General features: G+C 36.5%; 2 protein-coding genes across 10 annotated transcripts; one reads left to right on the forward strand and one right to left on the reverse strand.

The window, feature by feature from the left end:
• The first annotated feature begins 87 nt into the window (after positions 1 to 87).
• Positions 88 to 4,434, forward strand: LOC107221489 (iduronate 2-sulfatase). 5 transcript variants are annotated; one of them, XM_015660492.2, is made up of 10 exons: positions 88 to 873; positions 982 to 1,159; positions 1,279 to 1,409; positions 1,491 to 1,662; positions 1,744 to 1,893; positions 2,009 to 2,146; positions 2,273 to 2,462; positions 2,597 to 2,813; positions 3,050 to 3,395; positions 4,014 to 4,434. In XM_015660492.2, the coding sequence occupies exons 1-9, from the start codon at positions 652 to 654 to the stop codon at positions 3,392 to 3,394; spliced, it is 1,743 nt and encodes a 580-aa protein (XP_015515978.1). In that variant the 5' UTR covers positions 88 to 651; the 3' UTR covers position 3,395; positions 4,014 to 4,434. The 5 variants fall into 5 exon arrangements, with proteins under 5 accessions (XP_015515978.1, XP_046600464.1, XP_046600463.1 ...); XM_046744507.1 differs by having other exon boundaries at positions 653 to 873; positions 1,062 to 1,159; XM_046744510.1 differs by lacking the exon at positions 1,279 to 1,409 and having other exon boundaries at positions 735 to 873; positions 1,062 to 1,159.
• LOC107221490 (transcriptional regulator ATRX homolog) lies at positions 3,510 to 20,696 on the reverse strand. Of its 5 annotated transcripts, none has more exons than XM_046744496.1 (23): positions 20,270 to 20,687; positions 19,703 to 19,824; positions 19,277 to 19,411; positions 18,751 to 18,884; positions 14,215 to 17,742; positions 13,388 to 13,707; positions 13,105 to 13,209; positions 12,576 to 12,694; positions 11,530 to 11,639; positions 10,947 to 11,201; positions 10,556 to 10,760; positions 9,488 to 9,903; positions 9,123 to 9,424; positions 8,682 to 8,976; positions 8,291 to 8,574; positions 7,886 to 8,045; positions 6,861 to 7,208; positions 5,760 to 6,060; positions 5,126 to 5,347; positions 4,817 to 4,927; positions 4,685 to 4,747; positions 4,430 to 4,612; positions 3,510 to 4,089 (listed from the first exon to the last, which is right to left on the reverse strand). In XM_046744496.1, the coding sequence occupies exons 1-23, from the start codon at positions 20,322 to 20,324 to the stop codon at positions 3,985 to 3,987; spliced, it is 7,878 nt and encodes a 2,625-aa protein (XP_046600452.1). In that variant the 5' UTR covers positions 20,325 to 20,687; the 3' UTR covers positions 3,510 to 3,984. The 5 variants fall into 5 exon arrangements, with proteins under 5 accessions (XP_046600452.1, XP_015515979.1, XP_046600451.1 ...); XM_015660493.2 differs by having other exon boundaries at positions 12,576 to 12,709; XM_046744495.1 differs by having other exon boundaries at positions 12,576 to 12,712.
• Between the last annotated feature and the right edge of the window lie 336 nt (positions 20,697 to 21,032).

Consider the following 21,032-nt stretch of genomic DNA (forward strand, 5'->3'; position numbering starts at 1 on the left):
CATAAGGCTAGGTTAATTCGTACATCTTCATCTTCAGTCCAGTCCGAACCATGGGTCTTTGACCCATAACAAGAATTTGAAGACTGTTACCCCTGGGTAAATTTTTGTGACCAGTACTCCGCGGGCTAGTGGACCTGAGGCCATAAGGAGCCGTGTTAGCGATCCGGTAACTTTCTTACCGGGATAAGCGTTTTTAACAGTCTTCAGTCAACGCTTTAGTCACCAAGTAGTCACGATCTATAGTGTAGCTTTCACCGCCTCGGTTTTCAAAGTGTTTCAGATTGGACTTCGAAATATTTGTTAAAAATTTTAAATTGCTTCTCAGAGTGCCAAGCGCATCATTCTGAAAGTATAAATGTTAGATGTCCAAAGAATTTTCGAATAAAAACTCAAATTCCCTTCACCCATTACAGAGAAATTCAACATTTAAATTTCGCATGTGCCATTAAATCAAAGAGCTAATTGAAAGAGAAGAGTTGCAACCGAACTGTCGAGATATTTACTTGGTCTGTATGTGTATGAAAAACCGATCAAACGCGGAAGTAAAAGTTCCTGCTTTACAACTTCAACGTCTGAATATTTCCTGTGGTTCAACGACGTCAACAATCCCCGGAGAAGTTATATGAATAATCAATTCGATTTTTCAAAACAATGGGGGATCGGCCTCGAAATTCCGTTCACTTTCGGCTGAGCAATTTGTTCATTTTTATTAATTTCACAATATTCAGAGTGTTTGGAAAGCAAAATGTCCTCATGATAGTAGTTGATGATTTAAGGCCATCACTCGGCTGTTATGGAGATCCTAATGCCGTTACACCAAACATTGATCTTTTGGCAAAGAGAGGCGTGCTGTTTACTCGAGCATTCGCTCAGGTACCGGCATTTTATATACCTCAAATAGAAATAATTGGATGAAACAGAAAAGATACGTAGTAGCTATCCATTTTATGATTAATTTCAATTGCATTTCAAATTTCTCAGCAAGCGCTATGTGCTCCAAGCAGAAATTCTTTTTTAACCGGCCGGAGGCCAGACACACTCAAACTTTATGACTTCTACAGCTATTGGCGGGATACAATTGGAAATTTTTCTACTCTGCCGCAACATTTGAAAAGTCATGGTTATACTACCATGTCAATCGGAAAAGTCTTTCACCCAGGTAAATGTTTATTCCGAATCATCATAGCATCACACATGCTCTTATTGAGAAAAATAAACCCATGAATTTCACATCTATTGAATTGTTCTCATATCAATAGAACCTGATTTTCCATGTAGGATCAAGTTCTAATGGATCAGATGATTTTCCGTATTCTTGGTCTGAGAAACCATTTCATCCATACACAGATCGTTACAAAGATGCACGATTATGCCAAACTACATCAAACTCAACACCTGCCCGCAATATCGTAACGCATTTGCTGTAAAAGTGTAAAAAATTAATTGTTCAACCTTAAATATTGAAACCTTTCATATTTACATGTTAATAGGTCTGCCCTGTGTATGTTCCTCATATGCCTAATCAAACACTACCAGATATAGAGACATTAAGAGCAGCGAAATCATTTCTATTCAAACATCGTGGAGATAAGAAACCTTTCTTCCTTGCGGTTGGCTTTCAAAAACCTCACATTCCACTGAAATATCCACGAAAATGTCTTGGTGTGCAGAATTTTCTTTTCTTTCATCATATGTACCGTAATATGCAGATGCATCATGTAAATAATTGTTTCTTGTGTGCAGAGCATCATCCGCTAGAAAAGTTTGATGTACCTGATAACTACAAGTGGTCAGAGAATGTGAGTTACGCAGCCTACAACCCTTGGCTGGATCTTCGAAAACGTGATGATGTAAAAAAACTTGATCTCAAATTTCCATTTCAAAAAATACCACGTACGTGTGATAATTTTTAGTTATTTTTTCTGCTTTGCAAATGTCAAGAAACGAAAGATGGAATAGACTCCAACATATGGCTTACAGGAGTTAGATTTGTGTGAATTTATTATAGGCTACTATGCAAAGTTGATCATCCAATCCTACTATGCTGCAGTAACTTACGTTGATGACTTGATTGGATTACTTTTGAAACAACTAGCCGTTTATAACATAGAGCGGTTCACAACTGTAGTTCTTATATCTGATCACGGTAATTGTTGTCAATACTTTTATACTTTGCCAACATGAACAGTCCATTTCTCAGTGGACTATATAAATCGATAAGAAATACATTTGACAATGAGTCATACTGTTAGTGGCTTCATCTTATTGATAGGCTGGTCACTGGGTGAACATGGGGAATGGGCAAAATACAGTAATTTTGAAGTAGCCCTGAGAGTTCCTGTTATAATTACCATTCCTCAGGTGACGTTTGATCCATGGATTGAGAGCACCTATGCAACAAAAAATTTTACGCTACCTCAGAATTCAGACTGTAGTCCAAAGCTGGGATGCATCGAAAACAGGTATAATATAGTGCCGAGTACAGAAATGTTCGCCTTTGTATGTGCTGTATTACTTATGAACTCAGAGTAAGGTTTGAATATTGATTAGAAATTGATAAACTGAAATATTTATGTTTTTTCTTGCATCGCTGAAGGTATCGGAAGAAGGACTATGTTATGTCAGATGCTATGATAGAATTGGTAGATATTTTTCCAACAATAGCTGACTTAACAAATCTGCCAATACCGTTATGCATCGATGACAAGGATTATCGACACAAGTACAAGAGCAACTCTACATCGATGTCTTCTAATCTTTGCAGTGAAGGTGTCAGCTTCTTACCTGTCATTTATGCAACTATGTATGAGAAGGTGCAAATGCCATGACTATTATTAATCTTTGATATTTTGCTTACGTGATTCACTATTTATTTGAACCAGCTCATCTTTGAGGGCACCAGATTAATAATTATTCATCAGTGAGATTGGACAGAGTGCCATAGGTTTGCAGTGGCTGTAACAAAAAACAAAAGAAAAAAAAAGACATGGACAAAAGTAGAAAGCCCGTCGGTTGTTGCTCACTTTGTTGATAGTTTTGTGTCTTATAGATCATTCCATGGAAGAAAGCTGTCTTTAGTCAATACCCTCGGCCAGGTGTAGTACCCACACGAAATCCAAACAGTGACGAACCACGTTTAAGCGAAATAACTATTATGGGTTACACAATTCGAACAAAGGAATATCGGTATACTGCATGGGCATCATTCAATAGTAGCATTGTGAAAACTGATTGGAGTACGATAATTGCTGAAGAGTTATACTATCACAAATTTGATGTTGAAGAAAATTTGAATTTAAGTACTATACCAGAATTTTCACGGATAAAAAATAAACTTAGAAACCAACTGAAAAATGGTTGGAGAAAAGCTCTGCCACAACGATATAAAAATTGAGGTGAATGAATAATACACAAGAAATGTTTCAAATTATTGGTTCCTTTGCGTGTGGAGCTCTTGTGTGTAATGTCCCTAGACTTTGTATAAACTAAAATGAACAACCTAAGAAAGATCTACAGAAAGCGTGAGCTTTTATAACATGTATGACAGAGAAATACATAATATACGGAATACATTGTATTATTGTGTGAAAATTTAATTTGTTTCACTTCGAATATTCGAATTATAAGAGGCGGTCACTACGAATGGTATTCATTTAGTATCATACTTGCTTGGAGGTACTACACTTACATCATGTAACAATGAAGCAACGGTTAATCGTTATACTGAATTGCTTGAATTGGAATTAAAAAATCTAGATTATTATTTTATTGCAACGAAATATTTAAGGAGTAATATGTGTACCTATAACCTGATATGGCGATATTCATTCACGTTCTGCAGAATAATCGCCGAAACACAAAATAATGTTCGTACGAAATTTCAAAAATTTTATGTTGCATAGACAGATAGATCGACTGCCAAAGTTTTTTTTTCATTCCATACGTTTATAGTTTCTTTTTTGAAAGAATTGTCTAGTTTTCAAATCACTCCTCTTGTTTCTTACTCATTTCAGCTGGTGCTGAAACTGGGGTTGCTTGAACGGACGAAGATGGTGCTATCCCAACTGCCGATGGGGGTGTCGTTGGTACCTGAAAACAAGAGCAGTTACGTTTAGTTGTAGTTGTTTATCATCATTTATTACCGTACTGTTCCGAATATGAGTCGGAGGTTTTTGTCGTTGACAGCACCCGCAAAAACTATCGTCCGATACGCGAACGCGTCTTATGTGCGGATGACTAAGAAAAATATCCTGAAATACTGTCTTAGAATTGGGGGTTGGCTTATACTCGGAACAATATGGTCATTATGAGTAGGACAGAATATATGATTAATTTTAGGCAGGTATATACTAAAGGAAAGTAATGAAAGAATAATAAAGCAATAATCGTTTGAAGTAAATGGAATCGAACTAATAAATACAAATTTTACCTCTATAACATCGTTGTCTTCTATGTGTAAATCAACTACTGGCGGTATTCTTGTCACAGGGGTGGAAGTACCTATTCTGACATTGCCATATTGTTTTGCATAGTTTGCTTGTTGATCGCGTTGCATGAGTAGCTGTTGCTGTTTTTGCTGTTGTTGTAAAGCATATTGTTGCTGCGCTGGGATCTATGAACAAGAAAAACGGTAGATTATCGGCTTTTAAACGTAAGGATTCATTTTGATTTCTTGCTTACTTACCATCATGTTTGAGTCAACATAGCTTGTTGTCCCAAGGTTGCTCACAGTCGGGTAATGGAAGTTCTGTAACAATACAAATAGTTATGAACTTATCAAACTATGATAGTAGCGTTTTTAGAGGAAATCTCTTACAGATGCTGCTAAGTGTTGTCGTCTGATGGTTTCATTCTCCAAGTATGTATACATTTCCATAATCGCACGTGTTGTTATCGCTGTCTGAGCTTCTGGAGTCTCATTGGGATACTAGACATAAACAAATTATTGCATTATAATCTGTTATGGCTATATAATCTATAAGATTTGGCTAGTTAATTATCTCATGATTTATATCATATACTCTGCACCTGGTTGTGCCATCTCAATGGCAACTAAATAGCGACAATAATTTGTTGATGATTATTAGTTAGGAAAATTACTTTGATATCCAACAATTATACTTACATCTTTTCGAATCAAAGCTTGGAGATTTTCGATATTAATTCCTGAATACATTGCTCGGTTAGCAACCTCGGCCGGATTTAAACGAAGCATTTCGTTGTACTGCTGTTGCAGGATTAGATTTTGATTATGGGGGTTGTGCATCAACACCTTTCGTCCTGTACGTTCATCTTCATACTCTTTCCATGCTTCCTTGCGCTCCTCCTCATCTAACTCTTCTTCTGCCTGTAACATGAAGTTTTTCTCTCTATATTTTCGTAACTCGTCACATAAAACTCTTCTTTGGTGTTCAGTGTTCATCCACCAGTGTTCGGTGCCACTAGTGGAGGGCACTGCACTATTTCGCAACACAATTCGTCGTGAGCTGTCACTGTTAGCACTGACAAGTGTAAAGTGGCGAATTGTAAAGTGAAAATAGTTGCAGGGTATAGCTCCTTACTGCAGGGATCGGTTGTCAAGCGCTGGATCTTTCAAGATCATGCACTTATCAAATGAAAAATCTTAACCATTATAATAGATATGTATGTACGTTTACAATCCAAATTCAATAATGGAGATGCAGAGGTGTATGCACCATCTGATTTCCTGTTGTGATCTCTGGAATTCAGGTTCAAAATCCTGAACAATGTGGTCTTACCTTATTTTCCAGTAGAGAATCGTGTTCATGAAACGTTTCTATCCTGTCTTCGTATTTCCGAAAAATTTCTGCCAATAATCTGTCCTTTGGCAAGTTAAGTGTAGGCTTGTCTTTATTAGTTTTAGGTTCGAATTGATACAATTCAGCTAAGTCGTGGTTACTGTAATGTCGTTCAATTTGCTGTTCATCGACCACCCGACAAGATAAAGAGAGCTTTGTCACCTGTCTATTATAAATTTTTTCCTCCATAGTACCCTGGGCCAAGAACCGATATACATAACAAGGCTTTTTCTGTCCGAATCTGTTTCAAAATTGAACCATAAAATATTATACAAATTGTACTGAAATGTGAAGGGTAAATTTAAATGTAGCAACAAATTTTCGACTTTTGTGCAATTTTCTCAGTATCGAAGGTCATCACTGGTGAAAAAATCGTCGACTGTCATACCAATGTTTCAGCTGAAAAACTACGAGGAGTAGTGTTTAACTGGACAACCACTTGCTGATAACCCGCAGGAACGACATGTTTTTGCATGGTTGTCTGTTTGAGTTTCCGATCTTTGCAGTTTTTCCTCCTCGTTACTGCGGAAGCAGCTGTAGAGGGAAACACCATTCCTCATAGTATTTTATAAAATAATTGCAAGATTCAGTACTGCAATGGTACCTAAAGATCCTAACAAGTAATATACCACAGGTTCTTTCTTTTCCTGTAAAGTTCCTGACATTAGTTATATTTCAGGTAAATTGCAGAGAGATCGACAGTTCTCAACCCAACTGCCGTTGTAGTTGACGACTGTTGGCCATTTCTACTGGGACATGAGCTGTTTTCATTTTTCATTCATATATTGCAATATAAGTACTCACTTTGAATTTTTGTAAAAGAACATTGTTCCTCTCTTATGGTTTTCATCTTGTAATCTATACCTGTTTTCTCTATTGTACAGAATAATTTTTTGGTTGTTCTTTTTTTATAAATAAACATTTAGCTCTGTGCCCCCCCCCTCCCTAATGGGTCGAAACGCCAGCACGGTTGACAATTTTTTCAATGACCTTGGATACCAAAAAGTTGAACTGCTGTCAACATAATTGTATGAATCTTACCTGTATATCCTGAATATGCTTTGTACATCATGCGAAGGATTCCAGCTGGCATCAAATATAATTACTCTGTTAGCAGCAGTCAAATTGATTCCGAGTCCGCCAGCTCTAGTAGATATCAAAAATAATCTGGCCCTGCTATTCTTAGGGTTGTTAAAAATTCTACAATATTGACTTCTATTTTCGGGTGCCGTTTGACCGTCGAGTCGAAAATAGTCCAAGCCCAGGGACCAGCTGCCGGTATGGCCGTCAATTAGCTCACTACATGTTCCTCTTTGAGTTTCATCGTCAATTTTATTGAGGAATTCTTCTATTAAGGATAGTGCGTACAATGACTGAGAGAAAACTAAACTGCAAGTTGAAACAAAGATAAATAGATAAATTTACGAATACACGGACAGGATCGTACGCATGTACATCCGAGTGAAATCGATTTTGACCCCTGTTGGTTTGGCAGTTTCGGCAGGCTCTTACCAATTGCATTGGCGGCATAAGTAACCAACGAGGCGTGCGTTACTCTAAAACTTAGGGGGGTCAAAATTAACTTTATTCAAATATCTACATAGGTTGATTCTGAAACTGAAGTAGTGTCTAGGGTGATAGTTAGGGATTCAAGTTGGTATTGCAGTAAAAACCGATGGCGCCTTTACCTCTTGCCACTACTGGTCTGCAGTGCGATATCAACCTAAATCAGCACCCTAGATGCTACTTCTGTTTCAGAATCAATCCACATAGGTGTACATATAGTGACCGAAATTAATTTTTGTAAGTTTAGATTTGGTGTTGAGATCTTTCATATCTCTAGGCAGAGCTGTTGCCTGGTTCACGGATGTTTATCAGGTATCCTTTGGTCAGATCTAGGAAATGCATAGATGCAAAACTCCTCAGCACCAAGTCAGACTCAACAAGAACTTTTCCGGCTCACCGTATTGTGCATAAATACTGCCTATTACTCATTGAGGATGTTTTAAATTCAGATAACACTGCAATAGCAACCTGACCAACTTAAACAACAAATGTATACGTACACCTTATCTCCAATTTGCTCGCACTCCTTTAAAATGGCAAACAATAGAACCAACTTGGAAGATATCCTCAAATCCTCGAAGTGTTCAGGCTCAACAAATTGACTCCACCATTCACCAGCCTGTGGTGCGTCCTCGTCCTCGGATTTGATTGTAATTTCATCTGGAGAACGAGCGAATAATAAAGGATTAAATTTTGTATTATTCATCAAAATCTCATTCAAACATAAAGTCTCATCCAAATTACAGTGTCATCCATTCAATTCCAACATTATTAATCAAATTATACCCAAATTTCAAAATGTAAATCAATGGAATGTCGATTAATCTTAATTGTATCTTTATCTACGATGCCACATGGATACTAATGTAAATAATCATATTCAGAGAAATTATTCTTCAACTTACCTAAAGGATTGGCCCTTGTACCACGCCTTGGCTTATCAGATTTCTCGTCACTGGAACCATGAGTAGATTGTATGTCACTGTCGGATGTAGTCGTTGATTTATCTTCACTTCCATCATCAAGAAAATCCCTCAATGACCCCTCAGAATCGCTCGCTTCCAAACGTTTCTTTTCATTCAGTTTTTCCACTTTCTCTGCATTCATACGCAAAACGATAGGGTGAGTCCATATTCGTTGAAGTGATTGGAAATCAGCGAATAAGGAAGTTCCTGCACCAACCTTTTTCCTATAAAATATTATAAGAACGCATATATATTGTTGGCAGACGAAATTTTGAGTGGATCTTTCAGTAGCGGGCGAGCACTGTTAGTGCGAGAGGGTAAAGAAACTTACCTTGAAAAATTATCCAAGTAGTACTCGTACAACTTGATTTGTATATCTGCCAATCTGACAGTGATCACATATTCTTGTTTCGGTGGTAGAAACGGTGTTAAGACAGAGTAGTCAAACCTTTGAACACTTCCCTCCAACATTTTGTGTAGCACGTGAGCGCGTTTTTTCATTAATTTCACGTCATATTCAGTTGAATCGTCAAATTGCCCGTTTGTTATAGGATTGACAAATCTATTCAAAAACTCTTTCTTTGTGCCAAGAAGATTCGGTTTCACAAACTGAACCATGCAGTGGTCTGCAATAAAGAAGCATTTAAAAAAATTTGTTGGGTCCTGAGTAACACTACCAGTACTTGTAAAATTTTTACATGTGTTGACAGAGAGCGATGCTGACAATTACTATAAAAACATTATTCCATATGAAATATTAGCAGATGCTTACATTCAACCAAATTATTCTGCAATGGTGTACCGGTAAGAACAATTCGTCGAAGAGTCTTAACTTTCCTCATAGCCTTACTCAAAGCTGTGTCCTCATTTTTGAGTAAATGACCTTCGTCGCAAACAATTAGATCAGGTCCGGGATCAACCAGACACTTTAAAATTCCCTCATGCATACTCTTGCGCATTTTCTTTGCTTTTTGGTTGCTCAAAATTCTGAACATTTCATATCCGAGAATTATTACACCTCCAGTACGTTGCCACTTTTCTAATTGACATCTTCTCTCAAAGTGTTTCTTCATTCTAAAAAGCGGAATAGGGGCTGGTTAACATAGAGATCATGGACATTTCGATGTTCATACTTACTTGGTCATCTCGTAGACCCTGACATCTTGGTCATTATTGATATCACCCAACCATTTTTTGAATTCGTTAACCCAATTCAAAACAGTGCTCAGTGGGCAGATCACCATAATTGTTTTGATACCAGTTTCGGGATGTGTGAGTAGAGTGTGAGCAAGGGTCACAACTTGGAAAGTCTTTCCTAATCCCATACAATGGGCAACAATGCAGCCTGAACCCTTGGTAGACTTTGTCCGTTCTAAAGATTCAAAACATGCGTCCCACATGAACTTAATACCCTGCGCCTGATGTGGTTTCAAACGCTTGACAAGATCTTCATGTACGCTGATCAACTCTTTCTTTGTTTCTTCATCAAAGTCGAGTACCAATTTATCTACCTTTGCTTCACGAGCCAACTTTATTTCATACATCTCGTTATACTGAAAAGTAATTAAAAAAATTTGGGAGCACTAAATAAAGTAGACATGGAAAAACTAAGTCAACTTTAAAATCGATGGAAATTGTCAAATGTACTAATGAATAAAGTATTTGATATATAACTTAATGTGTACGAAAGTAGTAATGAATAATTGTACTTGGACATCTATCAACTAGAATCATCGATCAAATTGAAAGTTTTTTTTTTTTTTTTAAACCAAAATACTGTGACTTTTCTATTAAAAATGAATCCATATTAAATTGTATCGGACAGATTACCAGCTTGAATACCATTAGTCATAAGTACTTTACATTAGAATTTGGAACATAATTTTTGCAATAACTGCACCATATATCGTTCTGTAAACGCTCTTGGCGAGTAGGGAGAGTCAACAGAAGAAGAATGCCAGGTCTGCATGGCTGATAGCTTCTTGTACAATGTGTATGGTAGCACATGCATACCTGGATCACTCTGAAGTCGATGTATCAGACTGTGCTTGTAAATAGAAGTTGAAAAATATTAAGAGTAGACTTCATTGGCGTTTTCCAAAATGGAACAAAAAAAGTTGAACAGTTGTATTGCGGAATATCGGAATATTGTGAAATTTTCACTATTCTTTGATATAAATATTGAAATTGGTATTGCAAACTTACCAATTTTTGACGTTCTGCTATACGTTTCAATCTTTCCTCTTCTTCTTTACCCGCAATTTTCGTGACATCTGCCACCTGCTTGTCCTTTAAAACCTTTCGAATATTTTTCCTATGAAACTTTCCTTGTGTATCTTGCGAGTTTGTAGGCATGTCGCTATCACTGTCAGAATCCATTTTCTTTATACGTTTCCTTTTTTGCTTAGTTCTGATGGAAGATATAAAATAGCGTAAATTTTACATTCATATCAAACAACTACTCTAAACAAGGATAATAAAGTGCGAACTGCAAACAGAATTGAACTTTACATCATTCAAATAATAGTAACTCAACGGCAATAATGAGTAGCTAGACATATATGTTCAATCAATGTTAATATGGCTCAAGGATTACGGTTTTTCATCCTGTTCAGATTCTGAATCTGAGTCAGAGTTTCGCGTATTCCTTTTAGTAAATCTTTTTTTTCTCAGCTGGGCAAACATTAGGTCTGAATCTTCAGATTCAGACCCTGATTTCTTCTTTTTTGCAGCGGTATCGTCTCCGTCATCGTCGCTCAGATCTGTTAATTTAACGGAATCTGAATCTGACCCCAACATTCTTCGTTTTGGTCTTTTTTTACGCTGAGTGATATTCTCTACTTCTGTATCCCTAAAAAAAAAATACGCATACATGGATTCATCAATTTAATTAAAGAAGGAACTTTAAAAAGATGAAGTTACCCTCGTTTGCAACCAAAGACGAATAACTGCACAAATACATTCGAATGAAATATTTTCATTAATTTTACAGGCCATACGATATACAGGGTCACTTATTCAGTGTTGAATACCGAGTGGGACTGATGCAGCCATTCTACCCGGCGCCCGCATAAGTAGCTCTATCTCTATCTCTCTCTCTCACTCACTCGGGCCTCGTATTCAGCAAAGATTTAATGACCTTGTATATCACAAATAACATTCCATTTAAAAAGTTATACCTCTTTCCATCTTCTTCTTTAAGTTGAGATTTACGCCATTTCCTTTCCTCGCTGCTGCTGTCAGAATCTGTTAATCTCCAATGACGCTTAGCCAACAGATTTTTCATTTTCTGTAAACATATATTGCTTTTGCAAGTTGCGTGTGAAATACAAATTGTCAGGTTGAACGAAATTATCGAACAGAGTTAACGGAATACTAATGTACAGTAAAAGTTCAGTTATACGTTTTTCAAAGGATATAGGAATATAGACGTAGAAGTGATAATAACATTGAAATGAAATACATAAATATTCCAAACCTTCATGATTGAAAAATAAAAAATGTATGATTTTCAGTGGTTTTATAGGTATCATCTTGTCATTTTATTCATGCTATCAAAATCGACTAATATTATCAATTAGAGCATTACATCGCAGCGGATGCTAGGTGAACCCTTCGAGAACATACTGAGCCATTCTGACCCATACCTTTTTCTTCTAAAACATTAATTTGTCAAAAGTTTCTTTTTTTTACTGATTTTTGTCATACGTATGACTTATATTTATACTTCTAAACTTCACTATCACATTCTACGATAGTGAAAGTATACCCCTGAATGTTTTCAAGTAGATCGATCTCGTACATTTGAAAAATTAACACATCAAAAGTGGGAAAGGGTTATTTTGATCCAGACTGTTTTGCATGATTGAAAAATAGGCGTGTTCTTGTAGGGTAAAAGTTAATCTAGTGATGGTAAGTAAAGATCATCTTTCCGTATTGAAGCACTGACTTGATCTTGTCAGAACGTGTTTGGGATAGCATTGAGCATACAGGTCAAGGTGCGCCATTCAGCGGTAGAGATATACACGAAACATCAAAACGCGCACGCTATCTTGCGGCAGGCAAGTCAAACATCAAATCGAAAGATATAGGTATTACTGAGGTTTCTTGGTAGTTTGATCTAGGCTTTGGTATTTTGTAACATTTCATCCGCTTTACCCATATGAATTGTCAGCAGATGTAATTGTGTATTGTATGCATGGAATGCCTGAAAGAGTTGACTTACTTTTTGTTCACGTTTTCTTTCGCTGTCGGAATTATCAGTGTCTTGTGAGTCAGCATTTTCTTCGTTAGTTGTATTCTTGTTGCCCTTCTCTGCATCAGATTCATTCTTATGGTCGCTCCCTGAATTTGCGGATTCTTATACAAAGATAAACAATCTCTTGTATTTGATAAAGCATTGTATTTTATGTTACTTTGCGATACTCCTGATCAATGGTAGTGCTGGTAATGCAATAGAGTGCCCTGCTTCAACGACTACTGTATTTATTAGCTCATATTTATAAATAATTATTACATATATTAACGAATATGTAAAACGGAACTTCAACGTACGTTACACAGATGTCACATTTATAACGTCTTCAGCCTGCACTCTTCCGCTTTGTTCTGCTCTGTTCTACTGCACTGGAACAGTAATTACGCATGTAAAATACACGTAAAATTACTGTACCGGTACAGCAGAACAGAGGCTAGCTGAGCGAAGCAATGCAAGCTGAAAACGCTAATAGTAATGGCAAAATCAATATACTTACCATCGTCTGTTTTGTCCTTCTTTTTTTTGTCCTTTTTTGTCGTGTGTATTCTGTCATTATCCTCCACTATCTTCTCTTCTTCACTTTCCACATTAGCAAGTATCTCTGCGAAACAATTTGTTGCAGGAATATATTTGTTCGCTGGTTGAAATGCTTACATTACAATAATTGGAAGCGATAAAAATCAAACAAGTTTTTCATCAATGCTCATGAATTGTAATTTAAAGAGTAAAATTGACTCTCATTTGGAGTACAAGTAAATTTATTCATGACGACAACTCACCATGTTCAGAATCCGAACTCTGGATTAGGCGATCTTTGGCCAATTCGTTAGCCCTTGCCAAGGACTCGTCTTCTGTATTAGTATTCAGAATGACATTATTTTCATCAGACTCATTCTCGGAGAAGTTAATGACGTTTTCACCATTTTTAACTTTTTCCAAGTGATCCATCAGGGTTTCTTCCTTCTCCTGTATCTGGTTACATTTTGTTTTCTTCGCACGTCCCTTTGCCGATGATTTCGAGTTAGACGATTCGCTCGAGCTGTCGCTTTGATTGCATGCGCCTCTTTTACGTTTCTTGATATTATCCACATCAATCAAGCTGTATGGGGCAAATTATGACAACTTTTTAAGTAATACAGTCAACTAAGGAACTAAGTGGGTATAAAAGTGGCTTTGAAATATTAAAAGACAATTACAGGTTCTGTACAAGCTGTCAGGAACAACTGATTTGGCTAATATGTAGACATTGATTAGCATAGATCATTCTTTGTAAGCTTTGTTTATCTAAAAGATAATTGCTAGTTTGGTTAAGATAGAGTAGAAATTCAACCTCGATTTGCAAATCACTGTTAGTATAAATAATTATACGAAATAATTGCATATTACTTAAGACTAATACCACTGTTATCACTACAGCAAACCAGCTGAAGCTATCTCTCAATGATTATTACAAGAATTGGCATTATCAGAGTATCATAGAGAACACCTAATCTTCCAAATTTCTATCTTTAGTCACCAGAAACTATAAGCGTAATTTTATCCTGAGGATCTGAAGTAAGAAGATAAAATAATGATCGAGATATTCTGCTTACGTATATGTGAATACCTTTTGAATTCCTGCCATTCTTGATGTTCCTTAGATTTACCAAGCAATTGCGTGAATTGCTCCAAGACTTTATTTTTTAATCTTCGAATTACGACTTGGCATGACATTTGTAATTTTTTGTCCGTCAGATAATAATAATTTTTTTCAATGCAAAATTTTTGTTTCTTAATTTTTGTACAGGTTGAATTTGTGCGGTCATCTTTGTAAATGGAGTTTGAATAGATTTCGTCCTGTTTTTCAGAAGACGGAGAATTTAAGTCATCCAAAGATGGAGACATAACTAATGCAATGTTATCATCGGAGTTTGTGGAACTGGAGTCAGATGATAGTAAGAGTCGACTTTTAGCAAGATTATTCAACATGACAATATCAAGATCTTCATTCTCTAATTGAGGGCTATTCGACCTTCGATACTTGTTTTTGTTAATTGCAGTTACTTCATCATCTGTAGAATCTCGTTTTTCCGAGTAATTATTCCCATCTGAATTTAATCTCAAATCATGATCATCTGACTTTGAAGAAAGAGATGTACTGTCATCGAACTGTTCCGAGTCAGATTCCAGAATTTTTTTCTTAATCGCCTCTTCCGAATCGTGAACTGCTGCAGTCTGATCAAGTTCAGAAGGTATATCGTCCTTCAGGGATTCGATGTTTTCTTTTTCGACTTTATCAGAAACTTCATCAGACTCGTGTTCTACATTATTTGGTAATGGAATATTTGAGTCAACTCGATCAATCTCGTTATTCTCAAGTTGCTGTTGGACTTTTTCCAATGTACCAGATTCAGAATCTAAGTGTCGTAAACCGTTGTTTTTTTCTTGATCAATTTCGTTCTGCCTCAATTCTCTCCCAGACAAATTTTCATTTATATTCGCATCAGCAATTTCATCAATTTCTGGTGTAACCGTTTCAATAGAAGGTAACTCTTTAGGAGAATGAGCTGCTTGAGATAATGCAACTTCGTTATCATTTTCAACTTCTATTATAGTTTTGTTTTCACTTTCTCGAAGGTCGCTCATCTTTGCTAAAGAATCTGATTTACTTGCAACATGATTTGTATCTTGAGTGAAGACAAGTTCAGTCTCGCAATCGGACATATCATGCATATCTGTATTAGTATTCCTCGATGAATCGTGAATTAATGTTTCTGGCTCATAATCGAACAATTCTAGTGTAGTATCGCCGTCATCTGATTGTACGGCATCAGAACTATTCGCTTCCATTGTCGGTTCATTTTCTTTACAGTGATCAGACGATGTCATATCATTAAAATTGTCTTCAACTGATGAGTCTAATTGTTTGGTGTTCTTATTACAAACTTCAACCAACGGCTGTTGTGAACCACCTTTTTGTACTGAATAGTTGATAAGTTTCTCTTTGTTACCTTGTTCTTGATTTTCTGACAAGACCGAGATATTGTTGAATGTGTCGATAGATTGCAAAGATTCTTGTTGAATGCTAGGTGAAATTGCCACATTGTGTATTCCACTTTCATCAGAATTCAATTCGGCTGATTCGGTTATTTGGTTTTCAGATGTATTTGGTGATCGAGATTCTATCAAGCTTTCCATAAATATGGATTTTTTAGGTTTTTTGGCTGAAGCTCTATTTTCATCTTCTGAAAATATTTCGTTGCTGTCACATTCTGATATTACATCACAGTCTAGAGAATTTGGAAGTGTGTCGTTATTAACATTTCCATTCATATTTTCCACAACTTTAGCATTCACAGGATTTTGCATATCTTGTTCACTATTTGTCAAACTCTCGCAATCAGATTGTTTGTCAGAAACCGTAGATTTTCCTTTGACATTAGAAGACGATATATCACCCTTGGTGATATTTTTATGATTATCAGCAGGTTGTTGAGGCAACTCCGATAAAGTATGAACAGACTTATTGAAGGTACTCAAATTTTCAACATCCAACTCATCTGAGCTCTGGCTCGTATCATCCACTGCCCCACCCGATTCAGAACATTCAATAATTTTGGAATTTCTACTAGCTTTTAAAACATTTATTTGTTTCGATGGCGAATCCTCTTCACTGCCTGTGGCAGCATTGGAATGATCCATATTCAATAGAATACTGCTCACGTTACAAGTATTACACCATGTACTATAAAATTCCATGAATTCTTCTACCCTACGACTCAATTCTCTCTGACAGCGGCTTACCGTTAATGCACATTTTAGTACAGTCTTTGAAACAGCTGACACTACTGTGAAATTGTTATTCAATTGCGTCTCAGAAATTTTACGAGCACCTACATGTAACGCTGCACCAAGTTTGTCCATTTCATCTATGAAGCTGTTTATGTGAGCTCTGATTACTCGTGCCTGACTCTTATTCACATATTCCTTGGTATTTGCAACTTTTGCATAGGTGTGTTTCATGGATGCTTTTTTCATTCCCAAAAGTCGATTCTCATGACCTAATAAAAACGAGGTTTTTGATTTTTTTAATGCAGACGTATTTGTATTAGATTCTTGCTCTGATTTGTTATCCAAAAGTCGATCTGCCTCACTTTTTCTACATACCGATGTAGAAACTTTGCTGGCAATCTCAGCATTTTCGGAATCTCCTGTATAGTCGTTTTCAGAATCGAAGTACTGTTTACTTGGCCTATTACATTCACTGAAACTGTTCATATTTCTAGCAGTTTCACAAATTTTCGTCTTACTCCACCTAATTTTCTTTTCACTAATACTTGAGCATGAATCCTCAGAAGGGAACCTATCATGCTTACTATTTGAACCTTTTGGCTTGATAGATGCTAATTCAGTCGGTTTTATCACAGCTTCAAATTTATCGTAGAGTCGTTTTGAACTTACTATAGAATTTGGATTTACAATATTATTTGACTTTTTCTCACGAATATTCAAATCCTGGTTTCTTGAATTTTCATCCAAAACTTTTGAATTGTTTTGTCTCGAAGACTTGACAAATTCATTAGCCGACTCATGACCACTGGACTCTGAATAAAATGATGGATTCCTCGAATTTCGTTCAGGTTTCGTAATTCTAGGCTGTTTCTGGGCCAGTTGACCCTTTTCTTTATTGCGATGGGAATAGTTGGACGTCGTGTTATTATGCTTAGTTTGATGTTGAGATTTTACTCTCGACAATTTATTTTTAAACCTAGAGTTGACATGAGTTTTCTGTCGTTTTTCTTCTTCCTCAAAATCAGTAGTTTCTTCATCACTGGAGAGTGATTTCATATGTTCTCTGTGTGTTTTAGTATATTTTTTATCTAACATAGCCTTTGTGTTATCGCCAGGCTTACGATATCTATTTTGTACATTTGAATTTTCATTGTTGGAGGAATCATCTGAACTGTTACAGATTCTTGCAAGGTTCTTCACCTGTTCATTCGTCTTAATAAAGCTACGTCTGTATCTCATATTACGATGTTTGATCAATTTAGAGTTCTGAAAATCATTATTTAAATCCTCAGATAGGCTGTGGTCGGCATCTGATTTGGAGACCTCACCTCTAGTTGGCTTTTTATTGTGCTTCCTCCGTTTTCTGAAACACAGAAGTTCCAATCCTGTGTTACATTTGCATCTTTTCTCAGCTCCATTAGGAGACTAAATTTTTCAAATTTATGAAAACTTTCACTTTCCTCAAAAATTCTTCCCACTTTCTTGCTTTTGTATTATTATCTATCAGCTGGCTTTGAGGATTGCAGATTTTTGTAAACTGTTTTCACTGATGAGGATTTGCTCAGAACACTGCCAAAATTATCCAACAACATAAGGAGAGTAATTCAGAAGTTCAAAGGACCAAAGCAAGAAAACGAGAATCATGCACCAGTGCAACTAATTTTATGCCAGGGAAGGTTGTTTGCTATATAGGGTATTGATAAAAATGATTCGCATGCAATACGAAGACACAAACTAATTTCTAAAACAAGCATCTACTACCATTAGTAATATTAAGTAAAACTAATTTTTTTAAATTATTCGAACACTGCGGTTAACAAAGCAATATGCGTTGCATTGCAAAAGATCTAACGCGAACTAATCTTCAAATACTAGTTTCAAGAGGTTTTTCAATTACTAATAAAAATCATCGATGCTATCATCTGCGATGGACGGCACCCAAAATTTACCTTTAACAAGTGAAATACAAGAAGGTAACATTCTTACAAGTTTGTCTTAAACCATTATGAATCCGTCATAGTCAAAGTCAGCGAATGGTGTGGTTTTTAAGCACCGATTGAAGTGTAGCACAAGGTCAAGGACGAGTAAATGTGTTTCATGTAATATTGGTATCCATTCTTATGTAAGGTTTGATGAACCAACCGAAACTGAATTGCTTAATGCATCTTCGAATGTAAAAACGGAATTATACCAGCCACATGCTTTCAACTAGTACACGCTGATCGTGAAGTGAATCACAGAATGCAGTAAAACTTACTATACTTTGCCCTTTGATGAGTAAAAATAATGCTTTCAGGCATTAAAATATAATACACATCAAGATTCATGGCGGTGAATCACCGTCAAGTACATATAATTTCAAAAAACTCACCTAGAATTTTCTCGGACAATGACCTCGCAGACAGCTCTCACTTCCCAAAGAGGCTTACAGTTACAGCGAAGACATTTCCAGTTATCTGCTTGAACTTCGGGCGAATTTTTTCCAACGTATCGTTCTATACAGTCCTAAAATCAGGTGACGCAAAGTGGTGAAATCAATTTCAAACTATGCTTCTATTAAAAATACTTAGTAAAATAATTGAAGTTTGCAATCAGCAGTTGAATGTTCTGATTCCTGTGATCCTACAATTAAATGGCAGTATGAAATAATGAGGTGAGTTGACTTACGTTGCATTCAATATATTTGCCAACAATGAGTCATTTTGACGTGCAGTCATCAAGCAGAGCATCGACGACATATTGCAGAAATATAAAAATTCGTTTCCAAAATTAAATTGACAAAACTAAAAATGCACAGCATGTTATTTCAGAAAACGTGTTCTAGACTTACTGCATAAAATTGTACCGCCATTTAACTGCTGCAATGCTTTGTTACAAATAAGGATAATAGTACGTACATGACAAAAGCCATAGGGACATGGCTTGTTCCCACAAATATATAGCGCACCACCATTTCCGCACATGCGACAGTACTTGTCGTCACCATCTTCGTCCATACTAAAATCACCGTCACCATAGAAGTTGCTGCATGTCTGTAACAAATTTAATAGCAAGAGTTGTGAATCACAGATACAAGATTCCAGAAAACTTGTCAACAAATCATCTATTGTGCATATGATTCTTGATTATTTCAAAAATTATCTTAGTTTCAAATGTATGTCTATTTCTTTTTCTCAGCCTTAAGTATCACCTTCTAAATTAAAAATCTTGGCTCAAGGCAAGTTTAGTAAGTATTAACTGGTAAATTTCCAAACATTAACACTTTCCTCACAATCTTCTGTAATTAATGACTTATATGTACTTACAGGCAAATTTCAACATACCTTGCACTGTAACGTCGTCATCAGCGGGTGGATAAACAGGCCACCTGGCTTGTCGAATTTCCCACTGAGATCTGTTCCACATGTTGCACAAATAAGCTGCTTACGTTCAATCGATTTAGAATCTGAAATGATCGAACATGAGCATCGGAATCGTAAATTGACAAGCACAACAATTTCTATTAGACCTATTGTTGGCCAATTAAGTTAAATTTTGCAATAAGGATTGATTTATGGACATCAGGTAAGAAGGTGACAATAAATTGAATCTGATTATCATGACAATTGTATTTCGGTAAAACATTCTCATTTAATTATTGTATTAGCTTTGAAAAAAGTCTCGTAAATACTTGCTAAACGTGATATATATTCATAATAATTGTTTAGAATTTTTGAATGGAATCATGACAAGGCAAGCGGCAATATGACAATAAAGACGGACAATAATTTTCTTTGGACCCTCAAGTGCAATAATATCTATAAACCGACATGTACGATGTCTAAACCTTCGCGATGCATCCCCCAATATTAACGACCGTCCGTTCGAACGTTGAGAATAAGGTCACGTACCTTTGTAATTCTCGGCACGGTAGTCCGACTCCAGATTTGTCACGTCGATAGGCATTTGAACGGTAAGATAAAAAAAATCGATAGAAATCTGTAGAAAGTTAGTTGTTCGAAATCAATTGGTAATGAGAGAAGAATCGGCCAGCGAGTGAAAGTCCTCGCGTCAAGCTTGTAAAGTCACGGATTTGACGTTTCAATACGTTTAAACATTTAACCGAATGCAAAATTCAGATATTTAGTAACGTTTCACCGGGTCCGACGCGTAAAATTACAGTACAGCCATATTATCTGGGTTTTCCGTTTTCAGAAATTTGACCCATGCTCTTAAGGCTGAAGAGATAATTCGCGCGCGGTTCTTCTGCGCTTGTAAGTTGTCTGTGGTTCTACGTAGTACGCCGTTCTTGTCCCACGACTCCCAGCGCAAGCTGCACAAGTCACAGCCATGCGCAGAGTATACATAGGCTGGCCGCAGACATGGTTCAAGAACCAATCGTGTGCCCCGACCGTATGACGGCCATCTTGGACTTTTAACCAATCGTATTCGAGATCCTTTCCCTGCCGGCAAAATTTCGTGACCAGTAGTCAACGGGTAAATGGATGTGGTTCCGATGAGCAGTGTTAACGATCCAGTAGCTTTTTTTTTTAATGGGAATCTGTTATCATGCAATCCCGTAAGACACACGAAATCCCACTAGGGTAACCGTCTTTAACAGTCTTCAGTTAATTGCAGTATTTGCAATCAACGGGTCGGCGCAGAACAGGACGA

The sequence above is a fragment of the Neodiprion lecontei genome, chromosome 6 (assembly GCF_021901455.1).
Source record: "Neodiprion lecontei isolate iyNeoLeco1 chromosome 6, iyNeoLeco1.1, whole genome shotgun sequence".
NCBI lineage: Eukaryota > Metazoa > Arthropoda > Insecta > Hymenoptera > Diprionidae > Neodiprion > Neodiprion lecontei.